The following is a 21,245-nucleotide window of genomic DNA, read 5'->3' as shown; positions in this document are numbered from 1 at the left end:
TAAGCCTTTCCAAGAAGCAATAGCATCACCAAACCACAATGAAAATTAGATCATAGTCTTACTTGTATTATTTCTATATTTTTTTTAATCTATTTCCTTGGCAACTTGCAAATTTACAGTACAGTATTATTAACTATAATCATCACACTGTACATTACATCCCCATGACTTATTTATTTTGTAACTGGAAGTTAGTACATTTTAATCTTCTTTACCCATTTCAGTCTGTACCCCCCCACCTTCCGCCCCCACCCCACCACCACCACCTGCCTCTAGCAACTACCAATCTGTTAGTTTGTTCTGTTCTTTGTGTCTATGAGCTTGGTGTTTTTGGTTTTGGTTTTTAGATTCCACATGTAAGTGACATCTTATAGTATTTGCCTTTCTCCATCTGATTTATTTCACTTAGCATAATACCCTCAAGGTTCATCCATGTTGTCACAGATGGTAGGATTTCTATCTCTTTATGGCTGAATAATATTCCATTACACACACTCACACACACACACACACACACACACACACACACACCACATCTTCTGTATCCATTCCTCCATCAGTGGACACTTAGGTTGTTTCCATTTCTTGGCTATTGTAAATAATGCTGTAATGAACATAAGGATATGTATATCTTTTCAATTTGGTCTCTTCATTTTCTTTAGATAAATACCTAGAAGTGGAATTGCTGGATCATATGCTGATCCTATTTTTAATTTTTTGAGGAACTTCCATAATATTTTCCATAGTGACTATACCAATTAACCTGCCCACCAAGAGTACACAAGGGTTCCCTTTTGTCCACATCCTTAACAACACTCGTTATTTCTTGTCTTTTTTATAATAGCTATTCTGAAGGTGTGCGGTAATATCTCATTGTGCCTCTGATTTGCATTTCCCTGATGATTAGTATGTTGAATACCTTTTCATATGCCTGTTGGCCATCTGTATGTCTTTCTTAGAAAAATCTCTATTCAGAGCCTCTGCCCATTTTTTAATCAGATTGTCTGTTTGATATTGAGTTCTATGAGTTACTTATATATTTTGGTATTAACTACTTGTCAGATATATGATTTGCAATATTTTCTCCCCTTTGGTAAGTTGCCCTTTTGTTTTGTTGATGATTTCCTTTGCTGTGCAGAAGCTTTTTAGTTTGAGGTAGTTCCATTTGTTTCTTTTTGCTTTCGTTGCCTTTGGTTTGGGTGCCAAACCCAAATATTTCTAGTTATAGAAATGACACTTACAATTTATGTATTAGCCATGCAGTTATATTAAAGTGAAGATGATATTGAAGAGGGGAGAGATTGGAGGTAAGGCAGGTGGTTTGGATACCTAATGTCTCCTGTGCCAAAAATGTAAAGCAAGAAAGTCTAGAGTAAAGTTGGAAGGACACAAAGTAATAGTTTTATTGTGACAGCAACCATAGGGACAGAGGACAAAAATTTGAATATAAAATAATGGGAAATTCAGAACTAGAATTTTTTATACATTGTAAGATAGCTTAGAATAATCATATTGTATCTCCATATGCTCTGGAAGATATATACTCACTCTATTCCGTTCATTGGACTGATATCTGGGCACTTTAACCTAAATTTTCTATTTTTTATATCTGGTATATATTGGAAATTTATAGCACGTAGTTGATACTTATGGCCATTTACTGAATGGGGAGAATGTTGTTTCCTTAGCACAGAGAGAAGTTCTGTAAATAAACATATTTGTTACTTTTTTAATGAGCAGGAACATCATAATTGTAGGTTTCCCTTTAAGGTAAAAATGAATAATTTACATTTGTGAAGCCATGTAGTCTAAATGTATTTTTATCAGTAAAACAAAGTTATTAATTGAATAAATTTTGAGTATATTAAAAAACAGCACAACAACAGCATAAAGGTTTTATGAGAACCCCTTCTTGAGCCATATGTTATCTTATGTTTGGATAATGAGATCTGGGCTTGCATGATTAAGCACTGGTAATAATGGTTTCATCATCACGACTTCATAATAATAAGGGAGGTATTATTTATATCCTGTTTTATTTAGTGCTTTACAGGTATTACTCTCAATATGCACAAAGATTTGTAGGAAAAAAATCTTTTTCTGAGAGGCTTTCTCACTTCAAAGCCATATACCATTACAGAATTCAGATTTTATCACCTCCACATTCATGGTTAACACCATAAGGACTATCTTAGCACTTAGAACATGTATGGTTATTTAATATTTTCCTAATTCTGTTTTAGTTACCTATATAGATAATAAAATGTTTGAGTAAAAGAGTGTCATTCATTTATTTGAGTTAACCACAGAATCTAGCTAAACCCTCTATAAGAACAATATTAATAACTATAATAATATCACCTAACATTCACTAACGCTCATTGTAATTCCGTGGGGATGATTATTAGCAACCCAGTTTTACAGATAAGGAACCTAAGGCAGACAAATGCTAAGTAATTTGTTCAGGGTCTAATAGCCACAGAATGATTGCCCAGTTATCTGACCCCAGAGCTCTTGCCTGAACCACTGTGCTCTACCAACAGAAGACATTGAGTTCTTGTTTATTGAGATTCTCCTTGAAATTGGTATATCAAGTCTGCAGATGGCAGTAGAGAGTCAAGTTTTATTGAAACATTCACATGGGACAATAATTCTTAGCTTCTTGGAGTTTATAGTCTAGAAGGAAAACAGACTAGATTAACAACCAGGATCAATTAAATAATTATTTTGTATGTATTTTGAAAATAAGAGTTTAGTAAATATATTTTAAAAGGTAGCAAGCATTGTGTGGTCCTAAAAGGTCCTTGGGCCTAGCTTAATTCAATGCCTTCCTTTGTCACTAACTAGCCTTATTACCTGAGGCAAATTAATTAACTTCTGAGTTCTTATTTCCTCATTTGCAGGTTGGAGCAGCTAAACGTAAGGAGGGAATAAATGGGAAACAACATTGGGTTGGAATCAAACCATGGTGGGACTTAAAGCTCCCCTTAGAAAGGAATTTCAGTTGTTATAGAATACATTAAAAAGCAGTCACCACAATAAGGCTAATAACCATCTGTCACTATACAAAGTTATTAAAATATTTATGCCTATATTCCCTATGATATATTTTACGCCCAATGACTTATTCATTTTATATCTGGAAGTTTGTGCCTCTTAATCCCCGTCACCTATTTCGCCCAACCCCCTACTCCTAGCCCTCTGGCAACCATCACTTTGTTCCCTGTATCTATGAGTTTGTTTTGTTTTGTTTGTCTTCATTTTGTTTTTTAGATTCTACATATAGTATTTTTTTTTCTGTCCAACTTATTTAACTTATACAATATCTTCTAGGTCCATCCATGTTGTTGCAAATGATTAGATTATTTTTATGGCAGTCATATTCCATTTTGTATATATACCACATCTTCTCTATCCATTCATCTATTGATGGATGCTTCCACATCTTGGCTATTGTAAATAATGCTGCAGTGAACATAGGGGTGCATATATCTTTCTGAACTAATGTTTTTATTTTTTTGTATAAATACATAGAAGTAGAATTATTGTATCATATGGTAGTTCTCTTTCAAATTTTTTGAGGAACTTTCACACTGTTTTCCATAGAGGCTGCACCAATTAACATGCCTGAAAACAGCTCACAAGGGTTACCTTTTGTTTACATCCTCACCAATACTTGTTATTTCTTGTCTTTTTGATAATAGCCATTCTGACAGGTGGGAAGTGATATCTTATTGTAGTTTTGATTTGCATTTCCCTGATGATGAGTCATGTTGCACACCTTTTCATGTACCTATTGGCCATTTGTATGTCTTCCTTGGAAAAATGTCCGTTCACATCCTTTGCCCAAATAGATTGTTTGTCTTTTTGATATTGAGTTCCATGAATTCTTTATATGTTTTTATATTAACCCCTTATCAGGTATATGACTTGCAAATATTTTCTCTCATTTGATAGGTTGCCTTTTTGTTTTGTTGATGGTTTCCTTTGCTGTGCAGAAGCTTTTTAGTTTGATATAGTCCCGTTTGTTTATTTTTGCTTTGGTTGCCATTGCCTGAGGAGACAGCTGCAAAAAAGATATTGCTGAGCCCAAAGTCAAAGAGCACACTGCCTATGTTTTCTTCTAATAGTTTTATGATTTCAGGTTTTGCATTTAACTTTTTAATCCATTTTGAGGGTTTTTTTTTATGCTATAAAAAAGTGGTCCAGTTTCATTCTTTTCCAAAAGGTTATCCAGTTTCCCCAAAACCACTTAGAGAAGTGATTGTCTTTTCCCCACTGTGTATTCTTGGCTCCTTTGTTGTAAGTAAATTGACCATATAGGCATGGGCTTATTTCTAAACTCTTTATTCTAGTCCATTGATCTCAGAGTCTATTTTGTGCCAGTACCATTCAGTTTTGATTACTATAGATTTTTAGTATAGTTTGAAATCAAGGAGTGTGATACTTTTAGCTTTGTTCCCTTTTCTTGTGATTGCTCTATTTGAGGTCTTTTTTGATCTCATACAAATCTGTCCCACTACTGTAAAAAAAGTCATTGGTATTTTGATAGCTGTTGCATTGAATTTACAGATTGCTATGGATAGTATGGACATTTTATCAATATTATTTCTTCCAATCCATGGGTGTGGTGTATCTTTCCATGTATTTGTGTCATCTTCAGTTTCTTTCAACAGTGTCTTATAGTTCTCAGTGTATAGATTCTTTACTTCTTTGGTTAAGTTTAGATCTAGGTATTTTATTATTTTTGATACAATTGTAAATGAGATTGTTTTCTTAAATTTTTTTTCTTCTAGTTTATTAGCATATAGAAAGACAGATTTGGATATATTGATTCTGAATCCTACAACTTTACTGAATTTGTATGAGTTCTAATTGTTTTTTGGTGAAATCTTTAGGGTTATACTGTGCTAAGTATATATATATGTATTTATATATTTTTATTTTTTATATATACACATATGTGTATATATATTACTATATATAACTAAATTCTATATATGTAATATTTAGAAATACTATACATGTAGTGTATTACTATATAAACATATATAAATATACATATATACTATACTATATATAGTATATCATGTGCAAATTATTACATTACTTCTTTTTCAATTTGGATATTTTTATCTCTTTCTTGTCTGATTGCTATGGCTAGGACTTCAAATATTATGTTAAATAAAAGTGGCAATAGTGGGCATCCTTATCTTACTCCTGATCTCAGAGGAAAAAGTTTCCTTATTGCTTATAAGGTTAACTGTGGTTTTGTCATATATGGCTTTTATTATGTTGAAGTATATTCCCTCTATACCCACTTAGTTGAAAGTTTTTATCATAAATAGAAATTGAATTTTGTCAAATGCTTTTTCTGCATCTGTTGAGATGATCATTTGATTTTTATCTTTCATTTTGTTAATGTGAAATTTTATATTGATTGATTTTACAGATATTGACCCATTCTGCAGCCCTGAGATAAATCCCAATTGATCAAGGTGTATGATTCTTTTAGTATATTGTTGAAGTCAGTTTGCTAATATTTTTGAGGGTATTTCCATCTATGATCATCTAGGATGTTGGCCTGAAATTTTCTTTTTTTTATACTGTCTTTATCTGGTCTTAGTAATCTGTCTTTGTCTTGGTTGGGGTAATGTTGGACTCATAGAATAAATTTGAAGGGTTCTTTCCTCTTCAATTTTTTTCGAACAGTTTGTGAAGGAAGCTATTAACTTTTTTAATGTTTGGTAGAATTCTCCTGTGAAGCTGTCTTGTCCTAGAGTTTTGTTTGGGTGGGTTTTTTTGTTGTTGTTGTTTGTTTTTTGTTTTTAATTACTGGCTCATTTTCATTACTAGTGATTGGTCTATTCAAATTTTCTATTTCTTTCTGATTCAGTCTTAGAAGATTGCATGTTTCTGGGAATTTATACATTGCTTTTAGGTTGTTCAGTTTGTTGGTGCACAACTGTTCCCAGTAATCTCATGGCCATTTATATTTCTGTGGTGTAAGTTGTAACTTAACTTCTCTTCTTTCATTTCTGATATTATTTACTTGGGCATTTTCTTTTTTTATCCTGATGAGTATTGCTAAATGTTTATCAGTTTTCTTTGTGTAATCAAAGAACCAGCTCTTAGTTTGATTGATTTCCATTAAAAATATTTTTTATTTCTACTCTGATCTTTATTATTTCCTTCTTTCTACCAACTTTGGGCTTTTTGTTTTTGTTTTTCCTAATTCCTTTAGGTATAAGGTTAGATTGTTTATTTGAGATATTTTAATGTTTTCTAGGTAAGCCTGTATTGCTATAATCTTCCCTTTTAGAACTGCTTTTGCTGTGCCCCATATATTTTGGAATGTTATGTTTCCATTTGTCTCAAGGTTATTTTTTTTTTCCTCTTTGATTTCTTTGTTGAACCATTGACTGTTTAGAAGCACATTGTTCAGCCTCCACGTGTTTATGTTTTTTTCCAGTTTTCTTGTAGTTGACTTTAAGCTGCATACATTTGCGGTTGGAAAGTATTATTTTAATTTTCTTAAATTTATTGAGACTTGTTTTTTGGCCTAACATGTGATCTATGGAGGATGTTCCATGTGCACTTGAAAAGAATTCTGCAGTTTGGAGGTGGCACGTGTCTGTATATATCTATTAAGTTCATCTACACTAAACTGCCATCTAAGGCCAATGTTTCCTTATTGACTTTCTGTATGGATGGTATATCCATTGATGTAACTGGGGTGTTAAAGTCCCTACGATTATTGTGTTACTGTCAGTTTCTCTATTTATATCTGTTAATATATGCTTTACATATATAGAGGTGCTCCTATGTTTGGTGCATAGATATGTGCAAGTGTTATATCCTCTTGCTATATTGATCTCTTTGTCATATGTAATGTTTTTTTTCTTTTGTTACAGTCTGTGTTTTAACATCTGTTTTATCTGGTATGAGTATTGCTCCCAGCGTTCTTTTTGTTTCCATATGCATGGAATATCTTTTTCCACTCCTTTACTTTCAGTCTGCATGTATATTTAGATATGAAGTGTATCTCTTGTGGGCAGCAAATACTTGGGTCCTGTTTTTTTTTTTCCATTCAGTCACCCTATGTATTTTGATTGGGGAGTATTTAGTCCATTTACATTTATAGTATTTATTGATAGCTGTGTACTTACTGCCATTTTGCTAATTGTTTTTTTGGTTGTTTTTGTAGTTCTCTGTTTAAGTCTTCTTTTGTGCTCTTCCCTTGTGATTTCATGGCTCCTTTAGTGCTATTGTTATATTTCTTTCTCTTTATTTTTTGTATATCTTTTATAGGTTTTTGGTTTTTGGTTACCATGTCATTCATATATAACAATATATTTATTTAGCAGGGTCTATTTTCAAGTTGATGGTAGCTTAGTTTAAGCACATTCTAAAAGCACTACACTTTTACTCCCCTGTCTATTTTATGTTCTTGACATCACATTTTACATTTCCTATTTTCTGTATCTCAACTAATTAACTTAGTTATAGACAATTTTTACAACTTTTGTGTTTTAACCTTCATACTAGCTTAATAGGTTGTTTATTCACTGCCTTTACGGTATGTTTGCTTTCACCTGTGAGATTTTATTTTCATGACTTTCCTGTTCCTAGTTATGGCCTTTTCTTTTACATTTAAAGAAGTCTCTTTAACATGTCTTATAAGGCTGGACTGGTGATAAATTCCTTTATCTTTTGCTTATCTGGGAAACTCTTTATTTCTCTTTAAATTCTGAGTGACAACCTTACCAGGTAGAGTATTCTTGGTTTTAAGCTTTTGTCTCATTTTGTTTTGTTTTTCAGCATTTTGAATATATGGTGTCAGTCCCTTCTGGCTGAAGAATCAGCTGCTGGTCTTATGGGGATTCCCTTGTACATAATCAGTTGTTTTCATCTTGCTTATTTTAAGATTCATTCTTTATCTAATTTTTGATATTTTAATTATAATGTATCTTATTGTGGGTCTTTTAGGGTTCATCTTGTCGGGATTCTCTGTGCCTCCTGAAATTTTATGTCTGTTTCTTTAACCAAGTTAGGAAATTTTCAGCCATTTATTTATCACATGGATTTTCTGTCTCTTTCTCTCTCTTTTTCTTTTTCTTGGACCCTATAATGTGATTATTCATATGTATACTTTTTTTAAAATTATTTTTCATTTTGCTGTTTTGATTGAGTAATTTCCACTATCCTATCTTCCAGATCACTGATCTGTTCAGCATCCTCTAATTGTCTGTTGATTCCCTATAATGTATTTTTCATTTCAGTTGTTTGTTTTTTTTTTTCTGTTCTGATTTTTTTTTATATTTTCTATCCCTTTGTTGAAGTACTCACTGAGTTCATTCATTCTTCTCGCAAATTCAGTGAGCATCTTTATGAGTATGTCTTTCAACTCTTTATCTGATAAGTTACTTATCTCTGTTTCATTTAGTTCTTTTTCTGATGTTTTGTCTTGATCTTTCACTTGGAAGGTATTCTTTGTTTCCTCATTTTGCCTAAATGTACTGCTTTTCTACTGGGACTCAAAGCTAATGAGTTTGTTTGTGTACAAGCCCTTCAAGAGCTGTCTCAGTTTCCCACAGCCCTTTAGTTCTCCTGGAAGTAAACCCCATTGGCTTTAAAGCCAGACATTCTGGGGACTCATCTTTCCAGTGCAGGTACTCTTGATAAGGAGCCCAACTTTGAGCTTGACCCCTTAGTTCCTCAGGGGGACTCCTACACAGTTGTGATAACCCTCCCACTTATGGATTTCTGTTCTGAGGGTATAGCTTCTGACCAGACTGTGACTCTGTCCTTCCTGCCTTTTCTTTATATACTTAATTGTAGACAGTCTGCTTTACTTCAGGTCATTCTTAGAGAGAGCTGTTCTATGTGTAGTTGTAGTCTTGATATATCTATGGGAGGAGGTGAGCTCAGGATCTTTCTAGTTTGACATTTTTATTCAGACTCCCCAAAGGTGATTTCTTAGTGATAACTTCAGTTGTGACTTAACACCCAGTGGAGGTGAGTTTTTCATGGATACAGAAAGATTCCAACACTGTGGGGGTTTTTGTTTGTTTGTTTTTCAATTTTCTTTCATCAAGTATTTCTTTAGTTCCTCTAATTGGAATCTTTTCTTGAAATAGCTTAAGAATATGATTGTCACTTTAAATATGGAGTTTTGCAAATATTTTATTAAATAGATTTTTACCAATTAAAAATGTTTAATTTTTTCTTAAAGAAGCTTTTCTTCTGAAAAAGACTCGGTTCAATGGAGACAATATCTCTTGATAAAAGTATGGTTTTGCAGGGACCACTTTATTTTACTCTCAAATGTTGGATATGGATTCACCTGTCCCTTTTAATTTTGTTCTCAAAACACCTATCAATTGGCAGTGTACAAACTGTTTTGTATAACACATTAATATGACAAATCCCTTAGAAAAGCAAATCAAAATAGAGAAACAGAATGAATGAAACATTGACATCTTCACAGTTACAACAATTAGATTAAATATATTTTTAAAAATTACATTCTAAAACAGTATCCATTCCCTGTGCCTGTTTTGTAAGGCATCCATGAATTGTTGAATGAATGAATGAATGAATGAATGAATAACTCTAAGTGAATTACTTCACTTAGAGAGGCATTGTAAATAATAGTGCTTATAGTCTGGAATCTGAAGCTGTATTTCCCTCTTAAAAGTTGTGTGATCATAAGTGTTTTCTCCCTTTTTTCAACATTATGTTAAGTCTTCTTTAAAATGGGGGTAATTTATTTGTATGAACAAAAATGACCAGAAAGAGGAATAAAGGGAATAATGCTTATAAAACACTTAGCACATTTTCTAACACATTGTGATAAAAATAAATTATTCCATTTTTGGAACCTTTACTTTTTCTATCAATTTTTATCTCACTTGCCCGTTATGTTATGACAATATAAGGTGAATTTTAGGCTGTTTCTCAAAGAGTAGTTTTAACATTGAAATGACTTAGGTGCCTCCAATTGCTTCAGGAAAATATTTCTATAGAAAACGAAACTTCTCTTAACATTTGTAAGAAAATTGGCTGATACTATTTTGCAAAAAAACAAAACAATTCTAGATTCTAAGAATATTAGTAATATTATTGCTGCTTTAGGAGACAAGGTATCACTTATAAAATTTGAAGAATGAGGATTCCACTTGGAGATATTAATATATTCAACTACAAACAACATTTTTAATATAATAAAAAAACTTTTAAGAAAAAAAAATGTAATACCCTTAAAACTATGTTTCAGGGTGCTGGAGGTGAACCTCAAATATTTTCAGGTTACTTAAATTGTTCACAGTTTATTATATCAAGATCTAACTACCTGTCATATAAAACAAGTTTTCCTCACTCTCTATGTGTGTGTGAGTGTGTTTGCCCATATATGCCTTGCATTCTATATATTATTAATTCTGTTAAAAAATATTGTTTTTCTCACTGTTTTATACTATCTCTTTCATATATTTATATACTATCAGTAGGAGTTTTTTTTATTTAAAATAGACCTTAGCTTAAAATACTAATATTTCAAGAACGATAAGCTGATATGAAACAGTTAAAATGCTTCCACCTTTACTTGTTGATATTAGCAGCTTTGAAGGGATGAGACTTCTGACTGAGGCAAAATGCATGGCAGGTGGTAGCAAAGCAAAGGGGAATTTTTGCGATTAGGGTATGTGGTCTTAGAACATTGTGCAGTACCGAGAGCCTAGTAGAAGAGAGAGGCAAAATTAGCAATAAAGAGGAAAAAGAAGAGTTGAAACATGCTAAAGACATGTTGCTACCTCATTGCAGCTATTGATATGAAAAATCACAATGGAACTCACTTTCTACTCTTATACTTCCTTCTTATAACAGGTAGTCTTTTGCTCCCACTACCAGTTATATAGACTAGCACCTAATTTAATTTCTCAGTAAATCTTTCTGTACTATCTTTAAATCATATTTTGAATTAGTGGGTTTTGTTGCTTCATCTGAAAAACTTAATTATCATTTTTAGCATTATTTCTTTGGCAAAATATAATACAAATATCAAATGACTAAACTATAAATGAATTTGTATGCAGGTAGTAAGTTTAGCTGCATTATAAATTGCTATTTTAAAAATACGGTACAATACAGTTTACCTTGGAGCACTAGAAAAGATTGGCAACAAAGAACTCATAACATTCTTTCTTCCTTGGTACTGGTTGTTTGATGTACTTGCTTCATTTGTACAAATGTAAGTGATTATGAGCTCTTCATTCAGATACATTAGAATGCAGAATCCATAGTTCTAATCCAGAATCAGAACTTCTTAATCTCTGTACTTTTCACATTTAGGGACAGATAATTCTTAGTTGTGGGGGGCTTTCTTTTGCATTGTAGGGAGTTTATTAGCATCTTTAGCCTCTACCCACTAAGATGCCAATAGTACCCCCAGCTATGTCATTCAAAAATATCTCTAGACATTCCCAAATGTCCTCTAGGGGGCAAAATCCCCTCTTACCACCACCACCATTGGTTGATAACCACTGTTTTAGATAAAAAAGTTTTGTGATTATTAAATCATTGTAAAGATAGGAACTTTTCTGACACAAATGTTTCTTATTTTAAATTATACAGCTAGTGCCACAAATTGGAAGAAAATATTTGCAAAACACATAACTGATAAAGGACTTGCATCCATAGTATATAGAGAACTCCCAACACCTAATTATAAGACAACCCACTTTTCAAAAAATGAGCAGCAGGTAGGCAAATCTATAGACTTGCCTGATCCAAAGACCCATCAGAAAGTAGATTAGTGGCTGCAGGGCTGTGGGGAGACATGCATTCCAATATTCACAGCAGCTGTATTCATAACAGCCAAAGACTGGTAATAACTGAAATGTCCATCATTTGGTGAATGGATAGACTGTGGTATATTCACACGATAAAATGTTATTCAGCAAAAAAAAACCCAAAAAACAAAAAAATAAAAATAAATAAATTATACAGCAAGTGAAATAAACAGCAAGTCAGAAAGACATATCACCTCTTTAGAAAATCTGAAAGTTCATTGGTATTTTAAGATACACTTCACCAATAAACAGAACATGATATTATATGTTTGAGTTCACTCTTTTACAGAAAATTGTGCACAAATAAATGGAAATAGTATATGTGGCTTTTAAAAATATTCTCTTTGAAATACAGGTATCTATGGAGGATCATTTAAGATTTTGAGATTTCTACTTTGTAAAAATAGAATACAGTATAAAATTAATCTGTAAAATATAATTTGATGAAAGTAACTCCTGCATACCTTGTATTGCTGGAAACTGGTGAAACTAAAGCAATAAGAATGTCTTTTACTTGCACACATTTTGTTATATGTGTGTTTTGAATAAGGAATTCACTCTAGTTCTTCAACAAAAAATGTTAAAATTATAATTTGAAGATATTTGTCAAAGGGAAAATAGGATTTGGAATTAGTGTTTAATTGCAAGATGCTTCTGAAAATTCATTTCAAAACATTAAATTCTTTTCTAAAAGGAAAATTGTAATATAGATACATGGTTTTCCTATGTTAGTAATTGTTTTTGTACTATAAAGTTCATTTACAGGATGAGTATTAGTTACTGTCAAAAATGACTACACAGGACAGAGGAAAATATTCCTCTTATCTAACACATTGAATCCTGACCTTTTTCCCTTTTGAGCTTAGTTTTATTAGGTAATTAAATATTGTACATATTTTATAGTGTATCAACATTTACATATATTTTATTTGAACTTAATGGATAAAATAATTGGGTTTAAAGCTTTTTTTTTTTTTTTTGCTGATGAAAAATGGACTGCAATTAAACAGTTTGCATGAAATATGAAATTACCTTTGATGATGTTTTCTTCACAGAGCACACATCAGTCTTGTATGATTGCATAATTAACGTCTGGTTCTCCAGTAGAGTATTGTAGTTATGCATTATTTAGTCTCTTCACCTACAGCTATGAAGTGCTTTAGAAGTTTAACTTACCTCCAAATTTTGGATTGTTGTCTTTTTAGAACATATACACACATACATTGCTGAGCATGCATATGAATCCAAATGTCTTTAAGTCTAACACAGGAATAGATACCGAAGAAAGTTTAGGAAAAAACAATATATATGTCAATGTCACAGTTCCTGCCAGCATAGAATCTGACAAACTGAAGCTCAGATTTTGACAAACTAAGGCCCTCAGGCTAACTTCAGCCTTCTGCCAGTTTTGCAAATAAAATTTTATTTCGAACATAGCTATACCTATTGATTCACATATTGTTTCATAGCTGCATTTTGCAGCAATAGCAAAGTCGAATAATTACTAGGAAGGGCATAAGGGCTGCAAAGGTGAAAATATATACTATCTGGCCTTTTACAGAAAAAAACTTGCCTACCCCTGGTTCTCCTAGAAAGACCAGAGTATACTGATGTAAAATATATGAATATATGTCACAGACAATTAGAAAATAGGACAGTAAACATAAATGCCTAATGGCTTGCATAGTAATAATTAAAACTAATATTTAGTGATGGAATAAATCAACATTAGCTGGCTTCATTAGAAAATGTTTTCTGAAAGAAAAATGACTTGAGCTGATTCATGAAGGAAGGATAATGTAAAGATGTGGGTAATGAAATTCTATAGAAAGAAAAGTACCTTATGTGAAAGTGGAAAAGGACAAGCTATAGATATTCAGAGAACAATGAGAAGTCCTTTTTAGCATGTGCATACTGTATATTTAGAAGGAAAGTTATAGATGAGGCTAGAAGATAAGTTGATATCTTAGAAAGAGATTGTTATATTTTTGGCAGCACCATAGAATGCCAGTTATATGGTTGTAGCAGTTACTCAAAAGTAATGAAATAAAACTTCATGTTGGATGAGGAGAGGTAAAAATGGAAAGAAAGGAGCACATGATAGGGGGAGTCTGATAATACTTGGCAATTTATTAAATATGGTAGTGAAAGAGAAGCAAAAAAAAATGCTTTGAAGTTAAAATTTTGTGAGGTTAGAAGACTTATGACATCTTTAATAATAGTGAACAGAGTGGATCAGGAGTAAAACAAACAAATAAAAAAAGCTGAAAGGTAAAGGAACAGCAAGTAAGCCAATGTGGCTAGTGATAAGTAACCTTGGAGGAAATGGTAGCAGGTAAGATTTGAGACTTTGTGAGGTAGATAGAAGCTATACAAGATTTTTAAGCAAGACAGCTGTACAATCAAGTCTGTATTTTAGAAAAATAACTGTAGGAAATGGGGAGAGACTGAAAATCAATAGATGATATAAGAAGTTAGAGCAGTAATCCAAGCAAGAGATGGAAAGAACCTAAGTTGAGCCAGTGACCCCAGAATTGGAGAGAATAGTGTACAGGGTTAGAGTACAGAGTCTTGAATTCATTGGTACAAGAATGATGTTTTGTCTACTCGGATATCCAAGTTTTTAAAACTAGGCAGAACAATGAGGTGCTTCATAAATATGTATTCAGTGAGTAAATATGAAGGGTGTTACATGTGTCTGAGGTTCTTTGGTCAACTTGAGTTTTGATAATATGAACTATCAGTGAACCTGGTCTGCACACCTATATTTGAAATTTCATCTGTTATGATTGCTTATAGCTTTCCATTGACTGGTCAGCTTTTCCCATCTCCTGGATACAATAAATGGGATAGTCTTGGATGTGTAGGAGTTTACAACCTGTGTATTGATATTGGATTTTGCAATAATATTTCTTATAAAATAGTTAACTACTTTATAACAGGTGTTGGCAAAACTTTTCTGTAAAGTGCCAGAAAATAAATATTTTAGGGTTTTGTAGGACAAGTGGTCTCTGCTGAAACTGCTCAACTGTGCTATTGCAGTGTGAAAGCAGCCTAGATAGTATGTAAACTAATGAGCATGGCTATATTTCAATAAAACTTTATTTACAAAAATCAGCAGTGAACCAGATATGGCTCCAGGATGCACAGTTGCTGATCCCTGCTTTATATAAAAATGTGAGTATGTGAACCAAATTCCTTAATTTGGTAATTAGAATAGATATCTGTTTAAATGCATGGTTAGAAAGAAACTTCAAAAAGATTTAACATCATTATTTCAAAGTGTGACGGGATAAAAATTGAAAGAAGTCTTTGTGGATTTTTCCATGCTGTGAAGCACAAAATATTGTGAAATTACCTTACAGTGTTATCATTAATACAGATATTGGGCTACAAAGTCATTATATTTTTACTTTAGTATGTATATAGAAATTTAATGTGTTATTGTTGATTTTAAAAAGCTTTTTATTGCAATTGTAAGATGTTGAGAGGAACTAGTATGATTCTAGGCTAAAGATAATGATATTCAAAGTGAAATCCTAGTAACTATTATTGAGCTGCCATGGCTTGTGCTTTTAATTTCTTTAAGAGGAATAGCATTTCCTACGTCAAGGTTTTTAAACACATTTCTCCTCCTTCTCCTTTCTTTTCTCCCTTTACTCCTCTTTATTTTTTCTGTTTTTCTCCTTCTTCCTCATCTTCTTCTTTTTTTTTAATTATTGAAAACTTTGAGTTTTTTTTCTATGTACCAATAACTAGGTAACCTTACTCTAGACATCTAACAGTCCTCCAGCAGTGCCTCTTCATTTCAACCCCTTTTCTGTAACATCTTCCTCCTTAATAACCTTCCCATCTAACCTCTTGCTTCTCTAATCTGCAATTCCTTAGAGACTCCAGTTGTAATAGATGAAGTAAAAAGGGAAGAAAGCAGAGTATGTGGCACTTATACCATGTGACAGAGGGACATGCACTCCTAAGGAATCTCTGAACTTTAGCTTCCACTATTTTCTAATAATTTCTGTTCTTAATTGATTTGCTCAGGAAAATGTTTCTGAGTCTTTCATTTCCTTTTATTTGTTTTTTAAATCAAATACACGGACATGGATTCATTTTGTTATCTTATGGGGAGGGTGCTGAAGACTGGCAAAGGCCACATTGAGTATTTATCAAATTCAGTTAATTTCTCTATGATTTTTATTATAACCTATTGATTTTTATTCTTTTTACTTTAAAAGTCTACAATACATTTAAAGTATTACTTAAAAGTCTAAAAGTAATACAAAGATACTACTACACTGAGCAATGGATCCATTTGTTAGGAAGATATTGGTCAAAAACTAAAATATTACTGGTGAGATCAGAAGGTATAACTATTTTCTGCATTCAGTTGACTAGCATAGTTCTAAAGAATTTATTCTACTAGATAGGCTCTATAAAAATGAGATTTAAAAGAACAGTTTGATCAATTGAGATTAAAATCTTATCCAAAAGGCGTGATGAAAAATAAGAAACACAAAAGAATGAGAGAATGACACTGAATTGCAAATTTTAATATTCCATCCTAAATTTGAAAGTATCATAAGTTATTTATACAATGGAATATAGTAAGTATGAGCTTGTGGAGCAAATTTTAGCCATGGAATAAGTTAATACAGAAAAAAAAATAAAGAAGTAGATGTCTTTATAATGAAGGAAGACAAATGTGCTTTTCATATAGGCCTCTGATTTGATAAAGAAGAAATAGCCTGAAAGGATATATGGTATATGTAACAGCAGTTTCCTAGGGAAACATTTCAGAATGGTGTGCTTAGGCAAGAAGGGTATCTATATGCTATGGTAGGAAAATAACAAGGTCCATTGGAACTCCCAACAGCTGCATGCTAGTCTACCTGAGTTTATTTTATACTAAATGCAGTAATTATTCCTGATTGTTTCTCAGACTAAATCCTTAAAAAAAAATCTTAGCTTGTAAAGCAATAGAATGTATACCATTCATCTTAGAGGAAACTGAGGGAGTTATCTTTGTTGCTATCTTTAAGGAGGAAAAATGTTTTTATGAATGTAATTGCTGTGTATGGTTCTCTATTATTGTCATATTAACCACTTGAGTAACGGGTGCTAGGTAGGGAACTTCACTTTGAATCATTAAGTGAATAACCCTTGTCAACCTCAGAGGTTTCCTAATACATTCTTCCTTCTTCACTGTTAATATTTCCCTGTGTAATTACAGCTCCCAATCCCTGTGCAGCTAATGAAGGCAGAGGCCCCTGCTCTCACATGTGTCTGATCAATCATAATAGGAGTGCTGCTTGTGCGTGTCCCCACTTGATGAAGCTTTCCTCGAACAAGAAGACCTGCTATGGTAAATTTCTTACACTTCTTATCTGAACTCCAAATTGAATTCTCTCAAATTGTATTAGCATTCAGATTTTCCTCAAGGTAAAGCAGAAGAGCTTTTTAACATTCTTAACAACATTTGAGGTGGTGCTATTTTCAGACTCTGTTGATGATTCATCTACTTTGGGGGGGAGCTGACAGATTCTTTGAATATGTGATATGCTGCACTTTGCTGTTTATTACCTGATTCACTTTTTTTCTTGCTACTTTCTTACTTGGTGTGTTAGAAGAATTTATCTCTACAAAACCTGGAGATTTGTAAGTGAATGTGCATTATCAGAAAATGATGAAGTAGGTAACCTGCATAACAAAGAGGTACTTAACAGCTTTAATCTCCTCCTGCTCTTCTAAAGTTACTTTAGCATCACTTTATAGGGGATTATCAACTTGAAGGGAGGAAAATATGAAGTAAAATATGTGATTTGGAGAGGTTAGTAAAAAAAATACTTAAACAGCATATTTAAACAAAAAATTGTAATAAAATTTGTGAATGAAAATCAGACTGTGGGTTTTTTTGGTTTGTTTTATTAGTAATTTTTCTTTATTTCCAAAACAATTAATTTTAAGGGCAAAAAGAATGTATTCATCAAATCTTAACTCAGGGGTTTAGACATGTGGCTTTAATTAATTTTTTTTAAAGTTCTTTATTGGAAAATAATTGCTTTACATTCTTGTACCAGCTTTTGAGGTACACCAAAGTGAATCAGCTGTATTTATACATAAATCCCCATATGCCCTCCCTCCCCTGACTCCTTCCTGCAACACCCACCCTGCCCACCCTGTCCTGGCCCTCTAAGGCATCACCTGTCATCCAGTTGTTCTTCCTTTGTTATACAGCAACTTCCCACTAGCTATCTATTTTACAGTTGGTAGTGTATATATGTCTATGCTACTCTCTCACTTTGTCCCAGCTTCCCCTTCGCCCCCAACGCCTCCCAACCCCATGTCCTCCAGTCAATTCTCTGCATCTGCATCCTTATTCTTGCCCTGTCACTGGGTTCATCAGCACTATTTTTTTTTTTTTTTTAGATTCCATATATATGAATTAGCGTACAGTATTTGTTTTTCTCTTTCTGGCTTCACTCTGTATGACAGACGACTCTAGGTCTATCCACCTCATTACATATAGCTCCATTTCATTCCTTTTTATGGCTGAGTAATATTCCATTGTATATAAGTGCCACATCTTCTTTATCCATTCATCTGTTGATGGGCATTTAGGTTGCTTCCATGTCCTGGCTATTGTAAATAGTGCTGCAATGAACATCATGGTACATGTTTCTTTTTGGATGATGGTTTTCTCTGGGTATTTGCCCAGTAGTGGGATTACTGGATAATATGGTAGTTCTATTTGTAGTTTTTTAAGGAACCTCCAAATTGTTTTCCATAGTGGCTGTACCAAATTACATTCCCAACAGCAGTACAGGAGAGTCCCTTTTCTCCACACCCTCTCCAACAGTTACTGTTTCTGGATTTTTTGAGGATGGCCATTCTGACTGGTGTGAGATGATACCTCATTGTGGCTTTGACTTGCATTTCCCTAATGATTAGTGATGTTGAGCATCTTTTCATGTGTTTGTTGGCCATCTGTATGTCTTCTTTGGAGAAATGTCTATTTAGGTCTTCCACCCATTTGTGGATTGGGTTATTTGCTTTTTTGGTATTAAGCTGCATGAGCTGCTTGTATATTTTGGAGATTAATCCTTTGTCTATTGCTTCACTGGCAAGTATTTTCTCCCATTCTGAGGGTTGTCTTCTTGTCTTATTTATGATTTATTTTGCTGTGGCATTTAAGTTTCATGGGGTCCCATTTGTTTATTCTTGGTTTTATTTCCATGATTCTAGGAGGTGGGTCAAAAAGGATGGCGCTTTGAGCATGTCATAGAGTGTTCTGCCTATGTTTTCCTCTAGGAGTTTTATAGTGTCTGGCCTTACATTTAGGTCTTTAATCCATTTGGAGCTTATTTTTGTGTATGGTGTTAGGAAGTGTTCTAATTTCATCCTTTAACATGTAGCTCTCCAATTTTCCCAGCACCACTTATTGAAGAGGCTGTCTTTTTTCCATTGTATATTCTTGCCTCCTTTGTCAAAGATAAGGTGCCCGTATGTGCTTGGGTTTACCTCTGAGTTCTCTATTCTGTTCCATTGATCTTCCTTTCTATTTTTGTGCCAGTACCATATTGTCTTGATCACTGTGGCCTTGTAGTATAGTCTGAAGTCAGGAAGCCTGATTCCACCAACTCCATTTTTCCTTCTCAAGATTGCTTTGGCTATTAGGTGTCTTTTGCATTTCCATACAGATCGTAAGATTTCTTGTTCTAGTTCTGTGAAAAATGCCATTGGTAATTTGATAGGGATTGAGTTGAGTCTGTAAATTGCTTTGGGTATGAGAGTCATTTTCACAATGTTGATTATTCCAATCCAAGAACATGGTATGTCTCTCCATCTGTTTGTATCATCTTTGATTTCCTTCATCAGTGTCTTATAGTTTTCTGCATACAGATCTTTTGCCTTCTTAGGCAGGTTTATTCCTAGGTATTTTATTCTTTTGATTGCAATGGTAGATGGGAGAGTTTCCTTAATTTCTCTTTCTTCTCTTCCATTGTCAGTGTATAGGAATGCAAGATATTTCTGTGCATTAATTTTGTATCCTGCTACTTTACTAAATTCATTGATTAGTGCTAGCAGTTTTCTGGTAGAGTCTTTAGGGTTTTCTATATATAATATCATGTCATCTGCAAAGAGTGACAATTTGACTTCTTTTCCAATTTGGATTCCTTTCATTTCCCTTTCCTCTCTGATTGCTGTGACTAAAACTTCCAAAACTATGTTGAATAATAATTGTGAGAGGAGACACCGTTGTCTTTTTCCTATTCTTAGAGGGAATTCTTTCAATTTTTCACCATTTAGAATGATGTTGTGTTTTGGTTTCTTATATATGGCTTTTATTAAGTTGAGGCAATTTCCTTCTGTGCCCATTTTCTGGAGAGTTTTGATCATAAATGGATGTTGAATTTTGTCGAAAGCTTTTTCCACATCTATTTAGATTATCATATGGTTTTTATTCTTCAATTTGTTGTTGTGATGTATCACATTGATTGATTTGCGTATATTGAAGAATCCTTGTGTCCCAGGGATAAACCCCACTTGATCATTCTGTATGATGTTTTTAATGTGTTGTTGGATTCTGTTAGCTAGTATTTTGTTGAGGATTTTTGCATCTATATTCATCAGTGATATTGGTCTGTAATTTTCTTTTTTTGTGACATCTTTGCCTGGTTTTGGTATCAGGGTGATGGTGGCCTCGTAGAATGAGTTTGGGATTGTTCCTCCTTCTGTTATATTTTGGAAGAGTTTGAGAAGGATAGGTATTAGCTCTTCTCTAAATGTTTGATAGAAATCGCCCATGAAGTCATCTGGCCCTGGGCTTTTGTTTGTTGGGAGATTTTTAATCACAGTCTTAATTTCCGTACTTGTGATTGTCTGTTCATAGTTTCTATTTCTTCCTTGTTCAGTCTTGGAAGATTGTATTTTTCTGTGAATGTATCCATTTCTTCTAGGTTATCCAATTTATTGGCATATAGTTGCTTGTAGTAGTCTCTCATGATCTTTTGTATTTCTGTGGTGTCAGTAGTTACTTCTCCTTTTTCATTTCTAATTCTGTTGATTTGTGTCATCTCTCTTTTTTTCCTGCTGAGTCTGGCTAATGGTTTATCAATTTTGTTTATCTTCTCAAAGAACCAGCTTTTAGCTTCATTGATCTTTGCTGTTGTTTCCTTCATTTCTTTTTCATTTATTTCTGCTCTGATCTTTATGATTTCTTTCCTTCTGCTCACTTTGGGGTTTCTTTGTCCTCCTTTCTCTAATTCTTTCAGGTGTAAGGTTAGGTTGTTTATTCAAAATTTTTCTTGATTTTTGAGGTAGGAGTGTATTGCTATAAACTTCCCTCTTAGAACTGCTTTTGCTGTGTCTCATAGGTTTTGGGTTGTTGTGTTT

General features: G+C 33.1%; 1 protein-coding gene across 1 annotated transcript in view; it reads left to right on the top strand.

The window, feature by feature from the left end:
* The window catches only part of LRP1B (LDL receptor related protein 1B), a 1,778,947-nt gene that overhangs the window by 1,191,250 nt on the left and 566,452 nt on the right, over positions 1-21,245 (top strand). Inside the window, exon 28 of the mRNA XM_057745031.1 lies at positions 17,083-17,214. Coding sequence (XP_057601014.1) covers positions 17,083-17,214 — 132 coding nt within the window. The remainder of the gene's footprint in view (positions 1-17,082; positions 17,215-21,245) is intronic.

This window comes from Hippopotamus amphibius, chromosome 8 (genome assembly GCF_030028045.1).
Source record: "Hippopotamus amphibius kiboko isolate mHipAmp2 chromosome 8, mHipAmp2.hap2, whole genome shotgun sequence".
Lineage (NCBI taxonomy): Eukaryota > Metazoa > Chordata > Mammalia > Artiodactyla > Hippopotamidae > Hippopotamus > Hippopotamus amphibius.
Note: the sequence above shows the minus strand (reverse complement) of the source record. Positions and strands in the feature narration are given on the sequence as shown.